The sequence below is a fragment of the Lygodium microphyllum genome, chromosome 18 (assembly GCF_053477565.2).
Source record: "Lygodium microphyllum isolate KBCC chromosome 18, Lygodium_microphyllum_v1.1.10, whole genome shotgun sequence".
NCBI lineage: Eukaryota > Viridiplantae > Streptophyta > Polypodiopsida > Schizaeales > Lygodiaceae > Lygodium > Lygodium microphyllum.
In genome coordinates this window covers 53699368-53719353 of record NC_141152.1, presented here as the reverse complement: position 1 = coordinate 53719353, position 19986 = coordinate 53699368, and the positions used below count along the sequence as shown (strand labels likewise).

Genomic DNA, 19986 nt, shown 5'->3' with positions numbered 1-19986 from the left:
ATTAACCCAAAAGGCATTATGATATAAGCAGAGACACCCCACTCAGTGGCAAATTCAGTCTTGTGCCTATCATCGGGATGTATCTACACTTGGTTGTATCCCAAGAAGCCGTCTAGAAAGGTGTAGGCCTCTTTACTTGCTACCCTTTCGAGCATGTGCTCTGTGTATGGTAATGGATAATTATCCCTTTTTGTCGCAGCGTTAACCTTCTTATAATTCATGCACACTTGAATCTTCCCATGACTATCACGATGATCGGTGATATCGAATGCGTGTGCTCTATTTTGTAGATCAATCCTTCCCTCATTAGCTTATCAATTTCCTCCTTCACGGCTTGGGCATGTTTTGGATTAATAGGGTATGGTTGTTGTTTTACAGGTGCTGCATCAGGGGCCATTGGTATGTTATGTGTCACCACTCTAGGGTCCACTCCTTTCAGCTCATCTAAGGACCAGGCAAACAAGTCCATGTACTCTTGCAAGAGTGCAATGAGACTGGCCTCTTCCCCCTCAGTCAAGTCGTCAGCTCTATAAACACAAGTCGAGGCCTCTCGTCTTCCCATGCCAAGTTGACTTCTTTGACCTTGGTGTGTCCCTCGATCGGCTCACTTGATTATCCTTGTCATTTCGCCCCAACATGATCACTACCCTGTCACCTTTTTTAAATTTTTGAAACGTTTTGGTTGGTCCTGTGATTTCTTGTGTTGTTCTACCTCCGACTTCTTCGTCTATGCTCTCCTTTCTTCCTTCACTCGTATGTGCCTTAGGTGGACTGGCAGGTCCCCCTTGGTGCGTTTAGTCCTAGGAGGTTGGGGTATCTCTGGGTCACTCTTCATACTGACCTCCGATTTCGAGTTAAACTCACAATCCTTGCTAGAGGAAGGGGTTTCCCCTAGTAGTCATATCTCGGTGGGTGCGGCCATCCTAAGCAACGGTGTTGTGGGTGGTTGGGCTATCCCCGCTTGTTTGTAATCTATTGCTCCCATGTGTTCCAAACCAGGAGCGATTGCACTCCAGCCACGTGACTCCTCTCTCGATCTTGTGAGCACTCCCTTTCTGAGGCTTGGAGTCTGCCCTTATGTGCTCTATCATTTTCGCCTTAGTGAAGTACTTTATGGTGTTTATCTCTTCTTCTCTTTCCTCACTAATAGAGAGGCAGTCCTCATACTCATTGTTGGAACCGTCACCTTTTGACTGCCCCTAGACTCTCATCTCTAGCTTCTCCCTCATTGGTGACTAAGGCCTAATTATACATTAAGTTCAGGTCATGCATCTTAGTCCATCTCCACTTAGGTTCGTCCAGGAGGTCTCTAAGATGCTTGAGATTAGTAGCAAGGTTGCCAGTCAATTTGCTTGTCAGATACTCAAGGATCTTATAAAGTTCTAGCCTCTTGCTAGGAACATGGAAAGAGATAGGCCTTGGTTGGCTACTTGAGCTCCTATCCATCATGCAGAGTGGCACTGGGAACTCCTTCTTTGACACACTCCTAGTTTTTATAGCCTGTTTGTATGTCCCCTCTTCATCTGGGAATGGAAGATTGATGGTCGCTAGGACATTCGCTCGTCCTCAGGGCAAGGGATGTACTTGGTCAATGGCCCATAAGACTTCCTTACTGGCGTATGGTCCCTAAGCATGGCAAAGATGGCATCGAGGTCAACAAGGTCGTCTTCCAAGTGTCCATCTCGACCTTTACTGCTTCTGTTTAGTTTCCTAGGAAGATTAGACCGTTGCCCCAGTCTTCAATAGCGTTCCTCATCCGGGGTCAGCCTAGCAAAATGTCGTAGTCCACTCCCTTCATTACGATGAAATTTACAGAGAACTGGACACTCGCAATCTTCACTGGTCGATTCTTTAAGACTCCAAATGGCCTTACTTTCATTCTGTTAGCTAGAGTGACATTGAACATAGCTATTTTGATAGGCAAGTTTCCCCAAGCCTAGAGCATAGCATGGCTCAACACACTCACTCCTGCCCCAGTATCTATGATTCCCTTTCGTGTTATGTCTCCTAGGGCTAGGATAGGCAATACTGCATGCATCTCAGTGCCTTTCCAAAAGGCGTTGATGTGTAGTAACTTTGGCACTGAGTGAAGCGTCAAACTGGGTATCTACGTGACTGCATTGTGATCCTGCAAGTCAGCTGTTGCAGCATGCTCCATCGGTTCTTCCACCCAGTGTTTCAACTCCTACCATAGCATGGGGTGATGCCTGAGCAGGTCTCCTAAACTCAGAGTCACTGGGGTGGTCACTAACATCGCGAGGAGGTTGCTGGTTGCTTGCCTCTCTCCTAGGTTTGTGCCTCTTTGCCATTGGTCTTGATTGATTAACTAGCCCGTAGCATCTAAACTTGGCATAGGTGGCACCGCTCGTGGCATGGGTGCATCTCTCAACCTTGGTTGTGCAGGCGAGACTGGCATCCTCACACTAGAGAGATCTTTGATATCGTCCTCTAAGATAGGCTCAACGTCCTTGAGGTGCTCCTGGGATTCGTTCACCCACTCCGTGTGACTTTGGCCAACTATTGCCTCGAGTTGGCTCCTGGGGTGAGGATACTCCCCTACCTTAGCACTCCCTTTCTTTGTCATCTTTGGAGTGGTAGTCTCTGCCTCTACATCCATGACCTTCTTACTAGTCACTAGCATTGTCAGATCCTCAGTCTTAAGTGTGACCTTTGCGTCAATCTTTTTCTTCCTTCTCCTTCGACTCTTCTTTCCTATTGAGGCTGCATCTAATTTGCTGGGCCCTGGCAGTGATATACTTGCCTGCTTCACTTGTGCTCTGGTCATGACATGCAACAGGATGGGTATATCCACATTGTTGAATGTCTCGACTCCAAATAGCCCCAAAGGCACTGATGGCATGATTGCCAAAGCTAGAGGATGGCTTTCGTCTAGGGCAATTGGCAAAGAGATGAGTGATGTCGCACTCGACACATTTGAGGTCAACTTTCTCTCTATTCGCTTGTTCTCTCTTTGGACAGCGTGATGAGATATGGCTCGGGTGACTGCAAGTCCAACATGAGATTGCAGCCCTACGAATCCTCTTCCCCTACCTCTACCTAACGCCATCATTGGTATCGTTCGATAGTCCATCAAGACTGGATTTCCCTCTTCGTCGTGCAAGATCTAAGGGTTCACGTAGGCTTCATCCTCGTTAGGCTCCTCCATGTAATGGACTAGAGCATCACTTGATGGATGGGTCACGTAGGGTCTTGGTGGCCTAGGTATGCCAGTCGGGTTGATGTCCATCCTAGGGATGGCTGGTTTTGCATCGTTTGGTGCTAGGAGCACTAGCTGGGCTCCTCTTCCAAAGAAATTTGGTGGCCCGTTCCCTAGGTACGACAAATTGTACTACTGGACATAGGCGAATCTCCTAGGCAACCTACAGTGCATGGCATTGTGGCCAAACCTACCACAATTCGTGTAAGGCCTAGATCCAGGATCGTGGCACTCGATTGGGAGATGGTTGCCGCCACAATGCACACATTGGACGTACAGTCACATTGGTTTCCTCACCAATTCCTGCAGTCATGCTAGCTCCATTCTCACTCACGGCTAGCTCCTAGCCTTGATCTACACTCTTCCCCCTGTCCTACGTGCTAGGGGTTGACCCCTCACTTGAGGTTGTGATCCTCTTTGAAATCCTCTGATTGGAGTTTTCACAGTTTGAACTTTGAGAGCTTCTCTCTCTCTCAGCTCGTCATCCACCCTAATTTCTTCGTCAAAGACCCTAGCTAACACATCTCGCTGCAAGTTAGAGTTACTCGCTAAAGCCTTGTACAACTCCTCGTTGCGGATTCCATTTATGAACACGGTGGACATAGCTCTTTCATTGGGTCGCTCATTCGTAGGGATTCTCTTGAAGAGGCTGTGCACATGGGTGACGTAGTCTCTTATGTCCTCCTTGTCCTTTTGATTGACATTCATCAATTGGACTATGAGGTTATCAGAGTATCCTACTTTCGAGAATCTCTTAATGAAGAGATCTTTTAGTCGGGCAAAGTTTGCCCACTCTGCCACGTCTAAGTTAGTGTACCATGTCCTACCTTTATCACCTAAGCAGAGCCCAAATGCATGGGAGCATTGTGCAAGGTCTGTGAGATCGTTAGCCTTGCAAACTTGCTTAAACTGCTCTACGAAACTATACGGGTTGCTACTAGGCTGGTACTTGTCTAGCTGCTTAGCCATTATAGGGATTTTTTATTGGCTCTTCACCCCTTGAGTAATTCCTGGGCCTAAGAGTAGTGAGGTCGCTAGTGTTGCTGCACTCTATTTAGTAGTGGTGTTGTCCATGAACCGCTTGGTCACAAGCTTGCTTAGCATGAGGTCTGCCTCTAGCGCTCTCTCTCTCTTCGGGTTTGGTCCTACCTTGCTTTTGTTGACTAAGGCTAGCACGCATCGAGCTTCGTGCACATCTATGTCCTGTTTGCAGCTTCCTAGCTCTTTGCTCGCGTTTGTAGGCCGCTATGCCCTGTAGCGCTTTCCTAACTGCTTTCCTCTCTTCCTCTAGGCTTGCCACTACCTCCTCTACCTGGCCTACCGTGGATTACAATTCTAGTCAACATGTTGTATTCATTGACCATGTCTTGGACCGCAACTGGGAATTCACCCAAGTCCAATTGTTTGTCTCCCTAGTCTGCGTTTGCTCCTAACATCGTTTCTACTTCTCGCTCCACGAGGTTGTTAATCAGTATTAGCAGCTTTGGTAGTACTTTGCCCTCAATCTTGTTGTTCTTATGTCCTACCACCGTCTTAGAAGGTCCTATCAATGGGGCTCTGAGGCACCTGATTATGTTTTGGGATCTCCTCCTATTGGTGGGTTCCTTCGAGTTATTAAGTCTGATTGCATTCCTTGTTTTATTGAAAACAATCCTCAACTTATATGCACTCAGTGTTGGGTGCTCTATTTATGCACGGTGCAAAATTAGGCTTTCCATTCTTTTGGTGTACTCGTGTGAAAGAAATAACTGTGGGGTCACCTACAAAATGATTATGCAATTCTAGCTATCCCCCTTTCTAGTCTATGACCTATTACAGATCTAAGCACGGTCACTGGTCCCTCCCTAAGGATTTTTCGAGCTCTATGTTGCTCCCTCTATGCTCTATCAAGGCTGGGTTACCACATAAAGGTCGATTTCTGGCTCTAAGTCGAGTCGTTCCCTTGGCCAAACTCCTAGGGCCGCTTCTAGACTATATAGTTGTTGTTTCCTCTGGTTTTTGGTCCTATCCCTAGTTTTTTTGTCTTCTGCCCAACTGGTGCGATTCCCAGAATCGGGCTGTCCGATTTTGGCTGGTCCACCGACTCTGTGAGTCAAACCGTCCAACTAATGCATTCAATTGGATGGTCTGATCGGACCTGGCTAGTCCGCTTGGTCTGATTTTTCGTGTGGTTTGATTGGGTTGACTGGCAATTGGATGTTTGACTGGACGAGTGGTCCGATTGAGGTGGGTGTCCGATTGAATGTAGGGTCTAGGTTCGCCAATCGGACCACGTGGTCCAACTGATGGGTGGTCACCAATTGATGTGGGTGCCCGATTGGATGTGGGGTCTAGGTCCGATCGGACCACATGGTCCGAGTGGACTAGTCAAATGGTCTGACTCCGATAGTCGGATGGTCCGACTCTCTCATTTTGGGAGTCGGGACTAGGACACTCGAGACCTACGGACCACTTATTGTTCAAAAGCATTTCAAGCCAAGCGGCGATGGCTACCTCTCACATAGCCAACGCGCTCTCCTTACCTATGGGGTGCAGTGAGCTTACCTTGATGCTCAAGATCAAGTACCCACCTCTTTCTTGCATGCCGGTAGCTCCACGATCCTTGAGGCAAGCTCAAGCAACCTCAATCCCTCTCCGTCAAGCTCGATCTCCATAGCCATGTGAGACAAGAGAAGAGAAGAGAAGAGAAGAGAAGAAGATGAAGAGAGGAGATGGGGAGCTTCTTCTCCTCGATCCCTCACTCTCACACACTCACTCCCTCACTCTCGCACTCCCTCACTCAAGCACAAGCAAGAAGACAAGACAAGAAAAGAAGAAGAATAAGCTTTTTGTCACATGCCAAGAATAAGCTATCATTCACTTTTTGAACTTATATACAAAATCCTCTTTCCCTTGGGTGGTCATCCCCTTTTTACATGGCCGGCCTAGGCCCTTTTGTCCATTGTCCTCCTATCTTCCAAGCTTCCTTCCTACTGCCCATCTACCTTTACAATTTGCACAGGAGGGAGCCTGGCACTCTTTTACAACAGTTTCAAGGGTGTCTTGTATTTAAAAATGCACTTTTGCCTTTGACTTGATTTTTGAGGCCACCCTTGCACTTTTAATTGTTCTCCTTCCTATATTTTTTGTTGTGTCCGATTTCCATCTAGGCCACCTCTTTTAGGTCGTCTTGACTTGCGCTTTTCCACTTTTTTTCTCTTTCTTCTTGTGCTAAGGTTAACATTCGGGTTTAGTTCAACACTCGTATTAATAACTAATCCCAATAACCCTTTCCAATCAGGAAGTTCTCCATTCGAAACTTCCAAATGGCATAATTATTATTGTCAAGTTTGTCACCCACTATTTGAGTGATATCTGTTCTCTATGCATTTGCCATGTTTGCAACACAATGTACTTACTGCAGTAATAAAAATTATCTCACCTTGACTTCCTGTAGACCAAGTAATTTTCATAGATAGGGTGCTTGTATGCACTCCAATCAATCCAATAAATATGAAGACAAGCTGTCTGCAATATCAACCAGGAGTGACCAGCAACAAGTTCCCTACTAAATTTTGAATTTTCTCTCTTTTTTACCACCAATAAATCAGCCCATAACTGAGCATTAAAATCTTCCTATATTCTTCAAGACATCCATAGTCTATGTAGTAAGATCCAAGCATTAGATGACAACAACATGTAGTTCAATGTGCTTGTAGTATCAAACCAAAGTTGGTACAATTCGAGGACTGATTTCAAGACCATTCCAGATTTGTAAATGCATTCAGATCTCTGAAGTTTGGACTCCTATTCATGATCAAGTACAAGATTTTGAAGGCATAAACAATGCCAATCACTTCACATTGATTTTGTATGTCCTTCCTCTGCATTCAAGAATTAAGATGCATCTTACTACAATCACAGAGAGTAGTCTGGCCACTAGTGTCAATGGTGGTTGGTGACATTAGAGACTAGACATTAATTAATTAATTAATGCTAGTTTAAGGATCAATAACTATTTAGGGATACTCGAAAGACAAATTGGTCTAGCTAATTTAATTATTGGTTGGTGAAATAAATTTTTTGAGCATTAGAATAATTATTAAATTAATTTCTGAAATAAATATTTTGAAAATTAATTTAAGAAGCTAAAAAATGGAATTAGAAGACTACCACTTGGCAAAGGAAAAAACGTTTTTAGGGGTTGGTGGCAGTCTATTCTAGCCATTGTGAGAGAGGAGGAGGCTATTAGAAAGCAAGGAGGTACGGCTAATGTGATTTGCAGCCACCATGGACTAATTGTACAATAAGTGATAGCAATTTGGAGCCCTCTAGGAGCAGGTGACAACAAAACCCAAGGTTACTCTGGTGCAGGTAATAGCATATAGGAGAAGGCAGTAGTTTTTCTGGTGGTCCTAAGCTGTAGGTGATAACTTCCATGGTTGTTTGAGCAGGTTAGTAGTTGTTTTTAGCATTTCTCACGATGAAACTCTAAAATTTCTCTCTCTACAACATTCTATCTCATCCTCTAACCATCTCTCAAGTTTTCTCAACATTTTTTAGCAATTTGAGCTATCAAAGGAAGAGATTCAAACAATCTTTGCTATAAACCCTAATTTATAGAAAAATTTAGGATTTTGATAGCTGCCTTGGGATACATGCTCAAAATTGAGGGCCTTGGAATTGAATTCTTCGAGCTGAAATTGAGAAATTTCAAGGAGATTCAAGAGGCCAATCAACTACTATCAGATTTGGGACTGAATTTGTCTTTTAAGGAGCAGGGTGAAGACCAATCCTCCAGCAAACCAAGGGGAAAATTGGTTTAGAGGCTTACCAGTTATTTTTGATAGTAAGGGGCACTTGGATTAGCAGAGAAGATTAGCAGATCTCAATTGTACTCCTTCCATTTGCAATATAAGATAATGAAATACCGGAAGGGGCGCCAAATTTGGGGCCAATAGGGTGTCCAATGTCCCAATATTAAGTTGGCAAAGTGTGCATTTTCAGTTTACGTGAATTTTATACTTCTTGTAATTAGTTTTAAATTAGGTTATTTACCATCCTATTCGAGGAGAAAGGCTGGTTTTAGTAACTCCAATGCTTCTACATGGAGAAAAGATATGGGGACCTGGCCTTTATCACATTAGGAGAGAGCCACTTATAGGAGTGGATGGACCAGAGAGCATAGTAGCAAGCGAATGCCATTCCACTCCCTTTGGAATAGGGGAACATGTTCCACCTCCTTAAAAAGACTAGGGAATGGGAGAACCTGAAAGGGAGACGTCTAGCAAGGAGAAGAACTAGAGGGGAATAGCTACAGGAATAAGGGAAACATGAAGGGGAATAAGACAAGTAATGACTTAGATGGAGTTATTAGGGCAGTATGGTTTGACCTATTTAGAAAAAGATGTATTAGGCTACTTGGAATGTGTATGTGACTATCTCTTAATAAGATGAAAGAGATAATACAAGAGCTGCTTGCTTTGTGTTGTGAAAGTTCTCTCCCTCTCTCCATGTTAGTCTATGAGCTTGGCTATTGCAAGAGTTGGGAAATAATGACCTATGGAGTGAATTGCAAAGGGAGAAGAAAGTGCTAGCAGCCATAGCTCAAGAAAATATGAGCATAAGAGAATGTTGAGTTTTATGCTTGGTGGAGCTTATTGAGGCTACTTACCTGGGTGAAATGTCACATGAAAGAGCTCAGTTTGGATGAGCATTGACAAAAGAAGACAAGTTGCATTTTAAAAAAATGTGATATGGAGCACTAGTTTTATGTGCCTATTTGGACAACACTATAGTTGTGATATTGCAAATCTATGTGGCTCAACATCTTGGTAGTGTTGTGCTCTATGTGCAAGGTATGATTGGAACTGGGGAATGCTTGGTAATGCTCATCATTTACAATAATAGGAAGGAGTCGTTTCTACCTCCTGGAATTCAACAATGTGAACTGGAAGAAGGTTGCGCCTGCACTTAACTGGCAAGAATGGGTAGCTTTGATGCTGTGTATATGCAGCCTATGTGTGGCATATCAAGCGCCAAATGACAGCGTGATACCAAAAATTCTGCATCTATTTTTTCTTCACCTATAGCTTAGTTTTTTTCAACATACAATGCTTGACAAATGTTATACTTAATGTCTTCGATGCTTAGTAATGGACTTGAGATTCTGTACACACACCTGGGCATGACAATGATGCAATGGAGTGTAGATTTGGATGAATTTCCAATAGTCACTGCTATCCTAGAAATAATGACTGCTCATACTTGAAATTTTGCAACTCATTGAAGCTTGCTAATATCCAGTGATACTCAGTCTTTGCCACATGAAATGTGGATGTTAAGTAACATGTTATGTTATTGGACCTTCAAACTTGGAGTAGTAATTGCAAGCCGAATGATGAAGTACATCTTGCACTATGACACAAGGTATCACCTAGTACCTATCAAGCATAACTTATTACAACTTTTGCCTTTGACAGCCATTGCATCCTTGGGTCCTTGGCATGTTATCTTAAAAGAACTGCCATGTGCATTACATGTGCTAAACAACCTTGCACATTTAATTAATAACTTCATCAAATGTTATCAGCAAGATTAAAGCATCTTAAAATTTCACATCCCTATGACAGACCTCCCTCTTGAAATCCCTTAAATCATCCTCAATTGCACTATGTTGTTGCAAAAGAAAAGCATACTGCATTGGAATTTCCATAAGACATCATAGTCACAACATTAGCCACTGTTGTCCAATCATGTCACATGTCCCAAACCTATTGAAAATTTCCAACCAATATAAACATTAGATAATATCAAGAATTAGTCCAAAATTGTTGCTAGAAACCCACTGGATGCATCCATAACTTATGTTTCTCAAATATTCTGACTTTAGAACCACAATAAAGCATATTTTTAGCATAAACCATGGCTAAAACCGTCAATGGCATTTACTAACATGTTGGTGTCCATGAAACCAATTGTAAACCATTGAAAATTGAGTATCAACTAATCATAAATTAATCACTTTCTAATTTGAGAAACTAATCACAAACTAATTGCAAAAATCGATCAGTAATAACTAATGCAAAAAGTCATGCAAAACTTATCTCAAAAGTGACCATAAACGGTACGCAAACTGATCAACAACTAAGTTGAAATTGATCAGAATTTTTTTTTCAAAACTAGGGCAAAAACTCATGCCAAATTGATCACAAATTGATGTAAAAGTATAGTTTTAGTAGTGCATGGATGAAACTCATACTCATATGCATACATCTCATAGTGACTAGTACACTTGAGTAGTGACCTCATGGCAGACATACTGTCAGCATAGTACCTTGGATGCATGCTGAATACATTCGAGAACCACTACATACTAGAGTTGTCCACAACTAGAGAAGTGGAAGTGCTACCTCCCCCTTGAGCATCAGGCAATGCTCCAAACTTCTATTTTGTTGAACGTGAATGAGCTCGCAACTCTAACTGAAAGGCAACTTGGTAAAGCTGCAACAATTGAGGATGGTGTACCAAGTCATCCTCTTCAATCCACTTTGCATCTATTGGTGAAACAATGCTGAAGCTTTACCAATAAGCATATGAAAACTTTACCTCTAACTTTACTTGTCTCAAATCTCCACTAGGTTGTAGGCATTTCTTCTCCTTAAGCATTGTGATGCTTTATACTTTCACATTGTTGCAATTCCAACTTAACTAATATGCAATATTGCATTCAAATGACTATCCCTTCATGTGTTCCTGACATGCTAGGAGTACCAGATGCATAAGGAAACATTCTTGTTTGCATACGTTCAACCATGGCAATGTGACTATGCATGGGGATTTACATACTACCAACTATACCAAGATACATTTTTCCATACATTGCATGGATTACTAACAACATTTTTTCTCATGACCATACGATGAGAGCATTTGCATGACCAACATTAATACCATAAGTCCCAAACACAAATACATTGGGCCTTGCACATCACGCATTGGTTGTTGCATATGATGGCTGCCCCATCATTGGATGCATGCCCTGCTGTCCAAAAAGCATTGGATTGGCACTTTCAAGTTGACCTTGCATATGCATCAATTGCCCCATTGGCATCATTTGTTATGCTCATTACCCACATTTGGAATGTCATGCTATTATATTGGCTCTTCCTTCAATGCATCTTTCTGTCCTGAAGCCCTCGAAGACAATTTCCTCTTCTTGCCTTTGCTATCCTTCTTTAAGGGTTCAAAAACCTCCTAAGCTCATTTTTACATTGATCATCAAATTCCTCTTCCTCTTGCTAGTCATCAGCTTTAAAAGACCTAGGAGGACCCACATTCTGTTCTAAGCTAACATTATCAGCTTCTTGTCCATGTTGCGTGTCTTGTCCAAGATTAGGCATTGTATTTGCCCCAATACTTAGTGAATTTTTAGATTGAGAGACAACGTCCATGCTTGAGCCCGTCTCACTATTTGAAGATATTCTTACTATAATGCTTAGCTAAATGCAATTGCAACACTAGAGCAAAGTATTAACCTTCAATAAGGTCCCTCGAGCCCACCAATTCGAGGAAATTGATGGTATCCCGGCAATGGAACCATGAAGCCAATGTTTCTCCTCAAATAGGGTAGTAAATAACCTGATTCAAATCTAATTACAGCAAACATAAAATTCACATAAACTAAATATGCACACTTTACCACTTTAATATTCAATATTGGACATCCTATTGGCCCCAAAATTGGTGCCCCTTGTGGTATTTCTTTATCTTATATTGCAAATAGAAGGAGTACATCTGAGATCCATTGATCTCCTCCGCTAATCCAAGTGCCTTTTGCAGTCAAAACTGACCAACAAGCCTCCAAACCAATTTGCCCCTTGAATTGGTCGTAGTAGGGATTGGCCTTCACCCTGCTCCTTGAAAGACAAATTCACTCCCAAATCCCATATTGGCTGGCTGGTCTCTTGAAGCTCCGTGAAATTTCTTAATTTTAGCTGCTAGAATTCAAGTCATAAGCTCTCAATTCTAAGCATGCATCCCAAGGTAAATGTAAAAACCCTAAATTTTATTATAAATTAGGATTTACATCAAAGATTGATTGAAATCTCTTCCTCTAATAGCTTAAACTGTTGAAAAATACTGAGATAACTTAAGAGATGGCTAGGGGATGAGAGAGAATGCTGTAGAGAGACATTCCAAAGTCTCATTATAAGAAATGCTGAAAAACTATAGCTATCTTGCTCAAATAGCCATGGAAGTTATCACTTATAGCTTAGAACCACCAAAAAGATTGTTGCCTTCTTTTGTATGCTCACTTGAACCTCAAGGACCTTGGACTGCTATCACTTGCTCCTAGAGGGCTCCAAACTGTTGTCCCTTACTGTATGACTAGTCCATGGTGGCTGCAAATCACATCAACAACATCTCCTTGCTTTCTAAGAGGCTCCTCCTCTCTCACAATGGCTAGAATAGACTTCACCAGCCCCTGAAAACGGTTTTTCCACTTGCATGGGCAAGTTTTACCAAGTGACAACCTTCTAATCCAAATTTTCAACTTCTTAAATTAATTTTTAGAATGTTGATTTTGAAAGTTAATTCAATAATTATTCTAGTGCTCAAAAAATTAATTTCACCAACCAATAATTAAATTGGCTAGACCAATTTGTCTTCCAAGTATCCCTAAATAGTTATTGACTCTTAAACTAGCGTTAATTAATTAATTAATATCTAATTTCTAATGTCACCGACCACTGATATTAGTGGCCAATAAATTGGTATAGGCCAAAATCTAACACTGAGTATTATCTAGTACCTATTAGGTATAACTTATTACAGTTTTTGCCTTTGACACCACTATATCCTCAAGGTCCTTAGGCTATTACCATGAAATAACTACCATGTGTATCACATGTGCTAAACAGCCTTGCACATTTGATTAATAACTTAATCAAATATTATTGACAAGATTAAAGCATTTTAAATTTTCACGTGTCCGTGATAGTGACCAATGTATTGAAGAGTCAAAGTTGGTGAGTGGCTACTAAAATTGTACATGTGTGCATTGCCTCTCAAGTGCCCCTAGTGTTGCAAAATCTTGTGCAAGCTTGGCCTTTGTAATTTTTCCACATGGAGAGCTATGGCACTTTGAAGGTCTCCTGATTATATAAGTGACCTAACTATCTCAATGGGGTTTTTGACAAAAGTGAACTAGGGCTGTGATCTAGTAACCCAAGCCAATGTGATGTTGAACACCATGATCTTTGTCTTCCCAAGATTCACTAAGAGATCTTTATCATACAAAGGTTTGTAAGGCATCCAGATGCTGCTGTAAACCCTCTAGGAAGTTACTTGTGATGTGAAAAATGTCATTTGCATGCAACAAGATGGGATTAAAACCCCCACAAGGCTTGCAGCAAGGCCTCCTTGTTTGTCTATGTGGCTTTCCACCTCATCAATATAGAGACCAAACAAAGTGGGACACAATAGTGCTGGTCACTCTATCTTACAAGCCTCTTCGTGTGCCCGCTTTACTGGTGACTGACTTGTATAAAGTATATAACCCCATTGCAGAGCCTCCAGCACTCTGACATCCTACAATGTTGTCATGAGCCTAGCTCGTGGTACAGTATCAAAGGCTTTGCAAAAATCCATAAAACAAATAGCATACTCTCTTTTTGTGTGCGTATCCCTCTATGAGAGTCCTAGGAATGTTCACAAAAAATCGAGGTATAATGTAAAATGAATTGCAATTTACAAAATTCACCTTTAAAAATACGGATAAAAAGTTTAATAAATTTCATAAAAAATGAGACAATAATGATTTGCATGTAAAATAATATCTAAATCGATAAATAAATACAAATATTGATTGGACATGAATCTTTTGAATTGATGTTATATTCATAAAACATAATTAAATGGTATGTATCATAAATACAAATATTAATTATTAAATATATAAACTAAAATTATTAAAACTCATAAGTCAGGAGTCATGAGTCATGAGTTATGAGAAATAACTTATGACTTAACACTTGACATATATAATTATTAATGATTAAAAATATAAGAAAGATTAGAAAAATATTTGTTGATAGAATTTCATTCAGTAGGTGTTAATAGTCTAGGGTGGTTGGGCACTGCATTGAAGTTTGGAAATTGGAATTTGGAATGAGTAGATTCTAGATAGTAGAATGGGAAGGGTGGGCAGCATCCAAAGTGAGTTGAGTCGTGACCATTTTTTCTAATTATTTTTTCAATCCTATCTCCCGGAGTCCTTGGTATTTTTCATATTCGAGGCTCCGGAGTCCAACTCATTTGACTCCTTGAGTCCAACTTCTCCACCTCCATCACCTGCCGCCTACGTCTTCATCTTCATCGCCCTCCATCTTTATCTTTGGCTCTCCATCTTCATCTTCATCTCCTCTACTCTTCCTCATCTTCATCGCCCTTCATCTTCATCTTTGGCTCCTCCTCCAATGGCCGCGCTTGCTTCTTCTTCAGCTCCTCCTCCTCCCCCTCAGTATCCATCTTCAGCCCTTCCTCCTCCATCTTCCATCAGTAGCCTGCTGCCCTACCTCCAATGGCCCAGCGTGCAGCGGCCTCCTCGCCCTCCATCTTCATCTGCTCCTCCTCCTCAATCCTCCTCTAGCAGCCTCCTTGCCCTCCATCTTCATCTTCAGCTCCTAGCAACCTCCTCGCCCTCCATCTTCATCTTCGGCTCCTCCTCCTCGATCCTCCTCTAGCAGCTAACGGGCCCAGCGTCCCAGTGGCTCAACTCTTCCTCCTCCTCCTCACCCTCCATCTTCATCTTCGGCTCCTTCTCCTTGATCCTCCTCCAACAGCCAACTTCTTCTTCGGCTCCTCCTCCTCCTCCCCCTCCATCTCCACCTTCGGCTCCTCCATTTTCCTTCAGCGGCCTACCCTTCATCCCCCAATGGAATTTTTAGAATGTAGAATTATTTGGTACAAGGTTTCTGACAATTAAATTATGAGCTTGAATATAAAATACCTTGAAATTTTAGTCAATAAATTTGTAAAGGATCGAAAAAAAATTACAAGTCCACACATCCAAAGGTTTTTGTATTGGCTGTAAAAAATGTTTTTTGTGAACACTGGTCCTAAGTACATGATCAAAGTAGTGTATCCCTTCCAGAAACCTATAGCTTTGTGCCAGTGTTCTCTGCCCAATGACTCTGCTCATGATCATTACTGAAGCCATATACGTTGGGCAAACAGATCATGATGGCCTGGTAGTTACTGAGGAGCATGAGTTCTCTACTCATGACCAGTTCAGCTTTCTGGAAACCCCTCACAAATGGACCTATTGACCATCATTATTCTACATTGGATGCTTAAGCATTCAACCAATAAAATTTCCAAGATATTCTCATTTCAGTTTTTTCATAAAAAGGTAAAACTCAGTTCTTCTGCTTTAAAGGACAGTTTTTCAACATAGAAAAGGCCTGATCTTGAATGGCAGCTATGTTGGAAACTTGAACAACATCCAAAAAGCAAAAATAAGATCACCCACTGTTGTTAACAGAACACAGCTCCATGATATTTAATGCTTACAAAGGGGGCATGGCCTGTAGTGTTAAATAAGCGAGGGAGAATCCAAAAGAGAGAAGATCATCTAGCATCACTAAGAGAAGATAGCTCCACTTTACTTAATGGTTAGAATGAGGAAGTGACTTCCAGTGTTACTGAAGCCACTTAAGAATCCTGACCCATGCAAGGTCAGAACAAAGAGCTGCCCATTTCTTCAGAAACTGAAGACTTAATGTCAGAGAGGGACTGCCATGAGAAAATCTGAGAATAGACAACAAGGTTATGATATCACACATATATACATGGCATTTACTTACCCAGTTTTTACCAAGGATCATACCAACCATGAACCTCTGAGAACTTCTACTCTTTCCGGTTCTTTCAACTTTGTCATGGCCTTTGCTTCGATCTGCCGTATTCGCTCCCGTGTGACTCGAAACATTTTCCCTATCTCCTCAAGACTCCTACATCTGCCATCCTCGAGACCATACCGCAGCCTCACAACAGCTTCCTCCCTGTGATGCAAAGTCCCAAGCACTTCATCCAGATCATGCTTTAATAACTGCCTCCCAACTACAGATTCTGGAGGCTCAGAATTTGCATCTGGAATTATATCCTGCAGACAGACAGAAAGAAAATGTGAAGCAGCCGCTTTACCTGATAAGCATGATTTCTGTTCAATCTTCACGTGAAAAAACATGAACTCTGAATTGATGATTTTATATCTCCCAGTGTTCTAAGAACAGCCACTTACAACAAGGCACATATTCAGGTCTTTCCCCACTGGCTTTTCTAGAGATCTGCAACCCTTGACCGCTTTAGTGGCTGTCTTCAGTTTTTCCAAACCGATCCCCAACCTCTCTGCTACATCTGCATCACCGGCAAAATGCCCATGTTCTGCATAAAGAGCTCGCCTAGCTTTTCTTATTTGACACAAAAGGCCATATTGATTAGCCTGCAAGATTAAAAGAAGTTCAAGAAACTGGGTATCATTTATATCTTGTCATCTAAATACCAGAAATGAGTTACAATTACCCACGGGACAAGAGATGTCTTGATATTCTATTATGAAGTAAGAAGTGAAGAAGGGCAAACAACTGTTGATAGTTAGATAACAAAAATAAATGCATAGCCCCTATGAAGTATGCCTTCACTGCATCTTTGGCAAAGCATGTTAAACAACTCTCATTGGCATCACAAAGTTTCGACATTGCTATGATTGAGTTATTAGCTTGTTGACAACACAAATAAAATCCAACACTTGATCATGCAGAGTACCATGTCAGGGAAGACCCTATGTGTTCATGTAGTCCAAGATAAAACTTTAGGGCAATTTTCCTGGAGACAAAGCATTTCTTACTGGTAAGCGAATTGTTCGAGACTTGTCAGATATTGCCCTTGTGACTGCCTGCCGTATCCACCAGTGAGCATAAGTTGAGAACTTATAACCTCTACTTGCATCAAACTTTTTACAGCCCCTGATAAGCCCCATGGTACCTTCCTGCAAATGAAGAGAACAGTTTTTTCAAGTATTACATAAATAGATGTTGCTGTGAATACATATGGAAGATTTCCACTTACCCTAGACTAACTGAGAAGGCACATACTAACCTGTATAAGATCATACACACTCAATCCTTTTCCTGAATACTTTTTAGCCACTGAAATTACTAGCCTCAAATTGCATTGTAGCATCCTATCCTTGGATTGCTGAGCATCCAATAATCTATCGGAGAATGCACGTATTTCCATGTGGACAGCCTTGCCCCACTCTGACAGAGAAGGTTCTCTACCCAGCTGCATTCGCAAATTTGTTTTAACTGCCTCTAATTCAATGAGGTCCTGTCAAAATAGCAGGCAAACATTTTCAAGTTATAACCTTTTCCATAGTTCTCTGAAACATTTTCAGCCATCTTAGAGTGCTCTAAATGGTGCTCAGTACCTGAACCTTGTGAGACAACTCAACTTCTTCAGCAGCTGTAAGAAGCTTGGAGTCTATTGAGCCATTGTTCACAAGAAAAGACTGAATATGATCAGTGGGTGCATCATGTCTAGGCATTTTATGCAGTTTAGTCTGCTTAGCTGAAGCTGCTGCAGATTGAGCAGCCACCGATACTTTCTCAGCTTTAGCACGAGCTCTTTTTCTGCTAATGAGTCTCTCTGTGCGACGTTGGGATCGAACAGCAACAGCCTGTCCTTTTCTTGTATAAACCTCAGTTTTTTCTTGCAAACATGTGCTCCCTTCAGATGGATTGCACATCTTGCTTGTACTCTGCTGTTCCAACTCTAAGATGCCCGCCTCATCCTTTGACAGTGCAGTTCTCAACTCTCTATTGTACTGAAACAACTTCACTTCCAGATCACTTAACCTAGCTCTCTGCAGTCTCAGAAAATCTACTTCTGAAGGAAATTCAGCAACACTCGCCCCCTGCAAAGAGGCCACACATTTGGCTGCTTTGACAGCTGCCGTGTCCAAAGCTTCGGCATTAGCAGGAGCAAGAAATTCCTCCTCATCTGTTGGCCTAGTTTCTAGAGCAACCGAGGCCTCTGCCTTAACAAGCCGCAACTCTAAACAAGATGTAGGTGCAGGAACCATCCAATAGCTTACAAAATTGGAGGTAATTACTGCATGCCTGAAAAAAGGAAGCAGGTTAGGATAGCTGGCTCTTGGCCAAATAAAATTTCAACTCTGATTTGGAGCAAGGACTTTGGGAAGAAATAATGACATTAGTGACATCTGAGAAGAAATTACAATTGGGGAGACCATGACATTTGACAAAGATATTCTTCCCCTTAAAACTCATTGTACCCCTATAAATTTATAGAACAAATCAAGGCATTGCTATATCTCCACTACTCCACCCAGACATCAAAGCTTGATGGTTGGAGGAGAAGTATGCCACCTTTATAGGCTTCTAAGTTCTCACCAAACTCTACCCAGTAATACTAAGCCATTAGAAGTGATGAGTACAGATGATGGAACAGAGTTTTTGTTGCTCTATGGTATTAGGTGAAACAGAGAATTTGGGAAAACAAAACATATATGTGTAGGGGCATATGTTTGGAATTGCAATTGCATACCTTCTTGACCTGACACAAGCGGCCGACGGCGGATGCGAGAACGGCATGTCGGGCTGAGTACACTGAGACAAGCATTGCTGAAGCGCAGCCATGGCAGGCTGGCAGACTCGTCGGGGAATGAACTGCACTGAACCTTTTAAGTTCTCTGAGAGATTGTCATCGGCGTGGTACGCGAGTGCCCCTGTTTATTATTCTGGGCTTCTTTGCCAGTTCTTTGTCAGAGATGGGAAGGCCAATCGATGGAAGGCTCTCTCGCACCATAGCTTAAAACCTTGATCAAGCTGCCAATTCCCTCCACACATATACAAAAGAGATGGAAGGCACGCGACACGTCACACACCGCTTTTTTGCACTTTTTCGAAGGCCGATATTTTGCCCAATCTTAATACCTCGAGAGCTTATTATAACATGGTTTAATTAATTCTCCCAACAATAAAGAGCCCTTCAACATCGTGTTTGATGTGTCAAGCTTTTGGAGAAAAACAAAAAGAAAATATGTATAAACCAACAGCAGCATGCAAGGCATGGCTTACCGTGCGAAACACACTTCCTTTGTATAGCATTTGTGTGAAGTACCTAATCCTACTATATATTCAACTCAGAAGTTTGGGGTCCACATGCCTTGAAAGCAACCCTTGGCAACAACAATAAAGGGATTATTTCTTGGCCGATAAGCACAGGTTAAATAATACAGTATGTCGATTAGGTTGACATCACCTCCTTCACAAGCTATAAAAGGGTGACCTCCCCAAAGCCACAAGCATTGATCTTTCACCCATTCAGTATTCTTTTAGCTAGCTTTAAACTCTTCACGTATCATCTCTTTAGATCACCATTTGAGCTTCATAATGCAAGTGCATGGGTAGACAAAGCCATCTTGTATCACTTTGTTTGGAATTAAAGAAATTTCTATTGTTCTCTAATTTATTGTGTACTCTCTATTCCTTGATCAAATTTTGTATGTTGCACCCTATAATTTTTGCATCTGTAGGCATTTGCATACATGCAACCTATACATGCCTCTTGCACAAAAAGGGATCTCTTAGTGAGCCTAGGGAAGTCCAAGATCAAGATCTTTAATATCTTAGCTAGTTGGATTGCCACTTTAGTATTGCAAATTTCTCTATTAGGACAATGTAGTGAAGTGAATATTATCC

General features: G+C 41.8%; 1 protein-coding gene across 1 annotated transcript; it reads right to left on the bottom strand.

The window, feature by feature from the left end:
* Positions 1–15089: 15089 nt before the first annotated feature.
* On the bottom strand, positions 15090–19121 carry LOC148020895 (uncharacterized). The gene is made up of 6 exons (XM_087698704.1): positions 18830–19121; positions 17691–18381; positions 17360–17590; positions 17109–17249; positions 16503–16703; positions 15090–16364 (listed from the first exon to the last, which is right to left on the bottom strand). The coding sequence occupies exons 1-6, from the start codon at positions 18919–18921 to the stop codon at positions 16083–16085; spliced, it is 1638 nt and encodes a 545-aa protein (XP_087554830.1). The 5' UTR covers positions 18922–19121; the 3' UTR covers positions 15090–16082.
* Between the last annotated feature and the right edge of the window lie 865 nt (positions 19122–19986).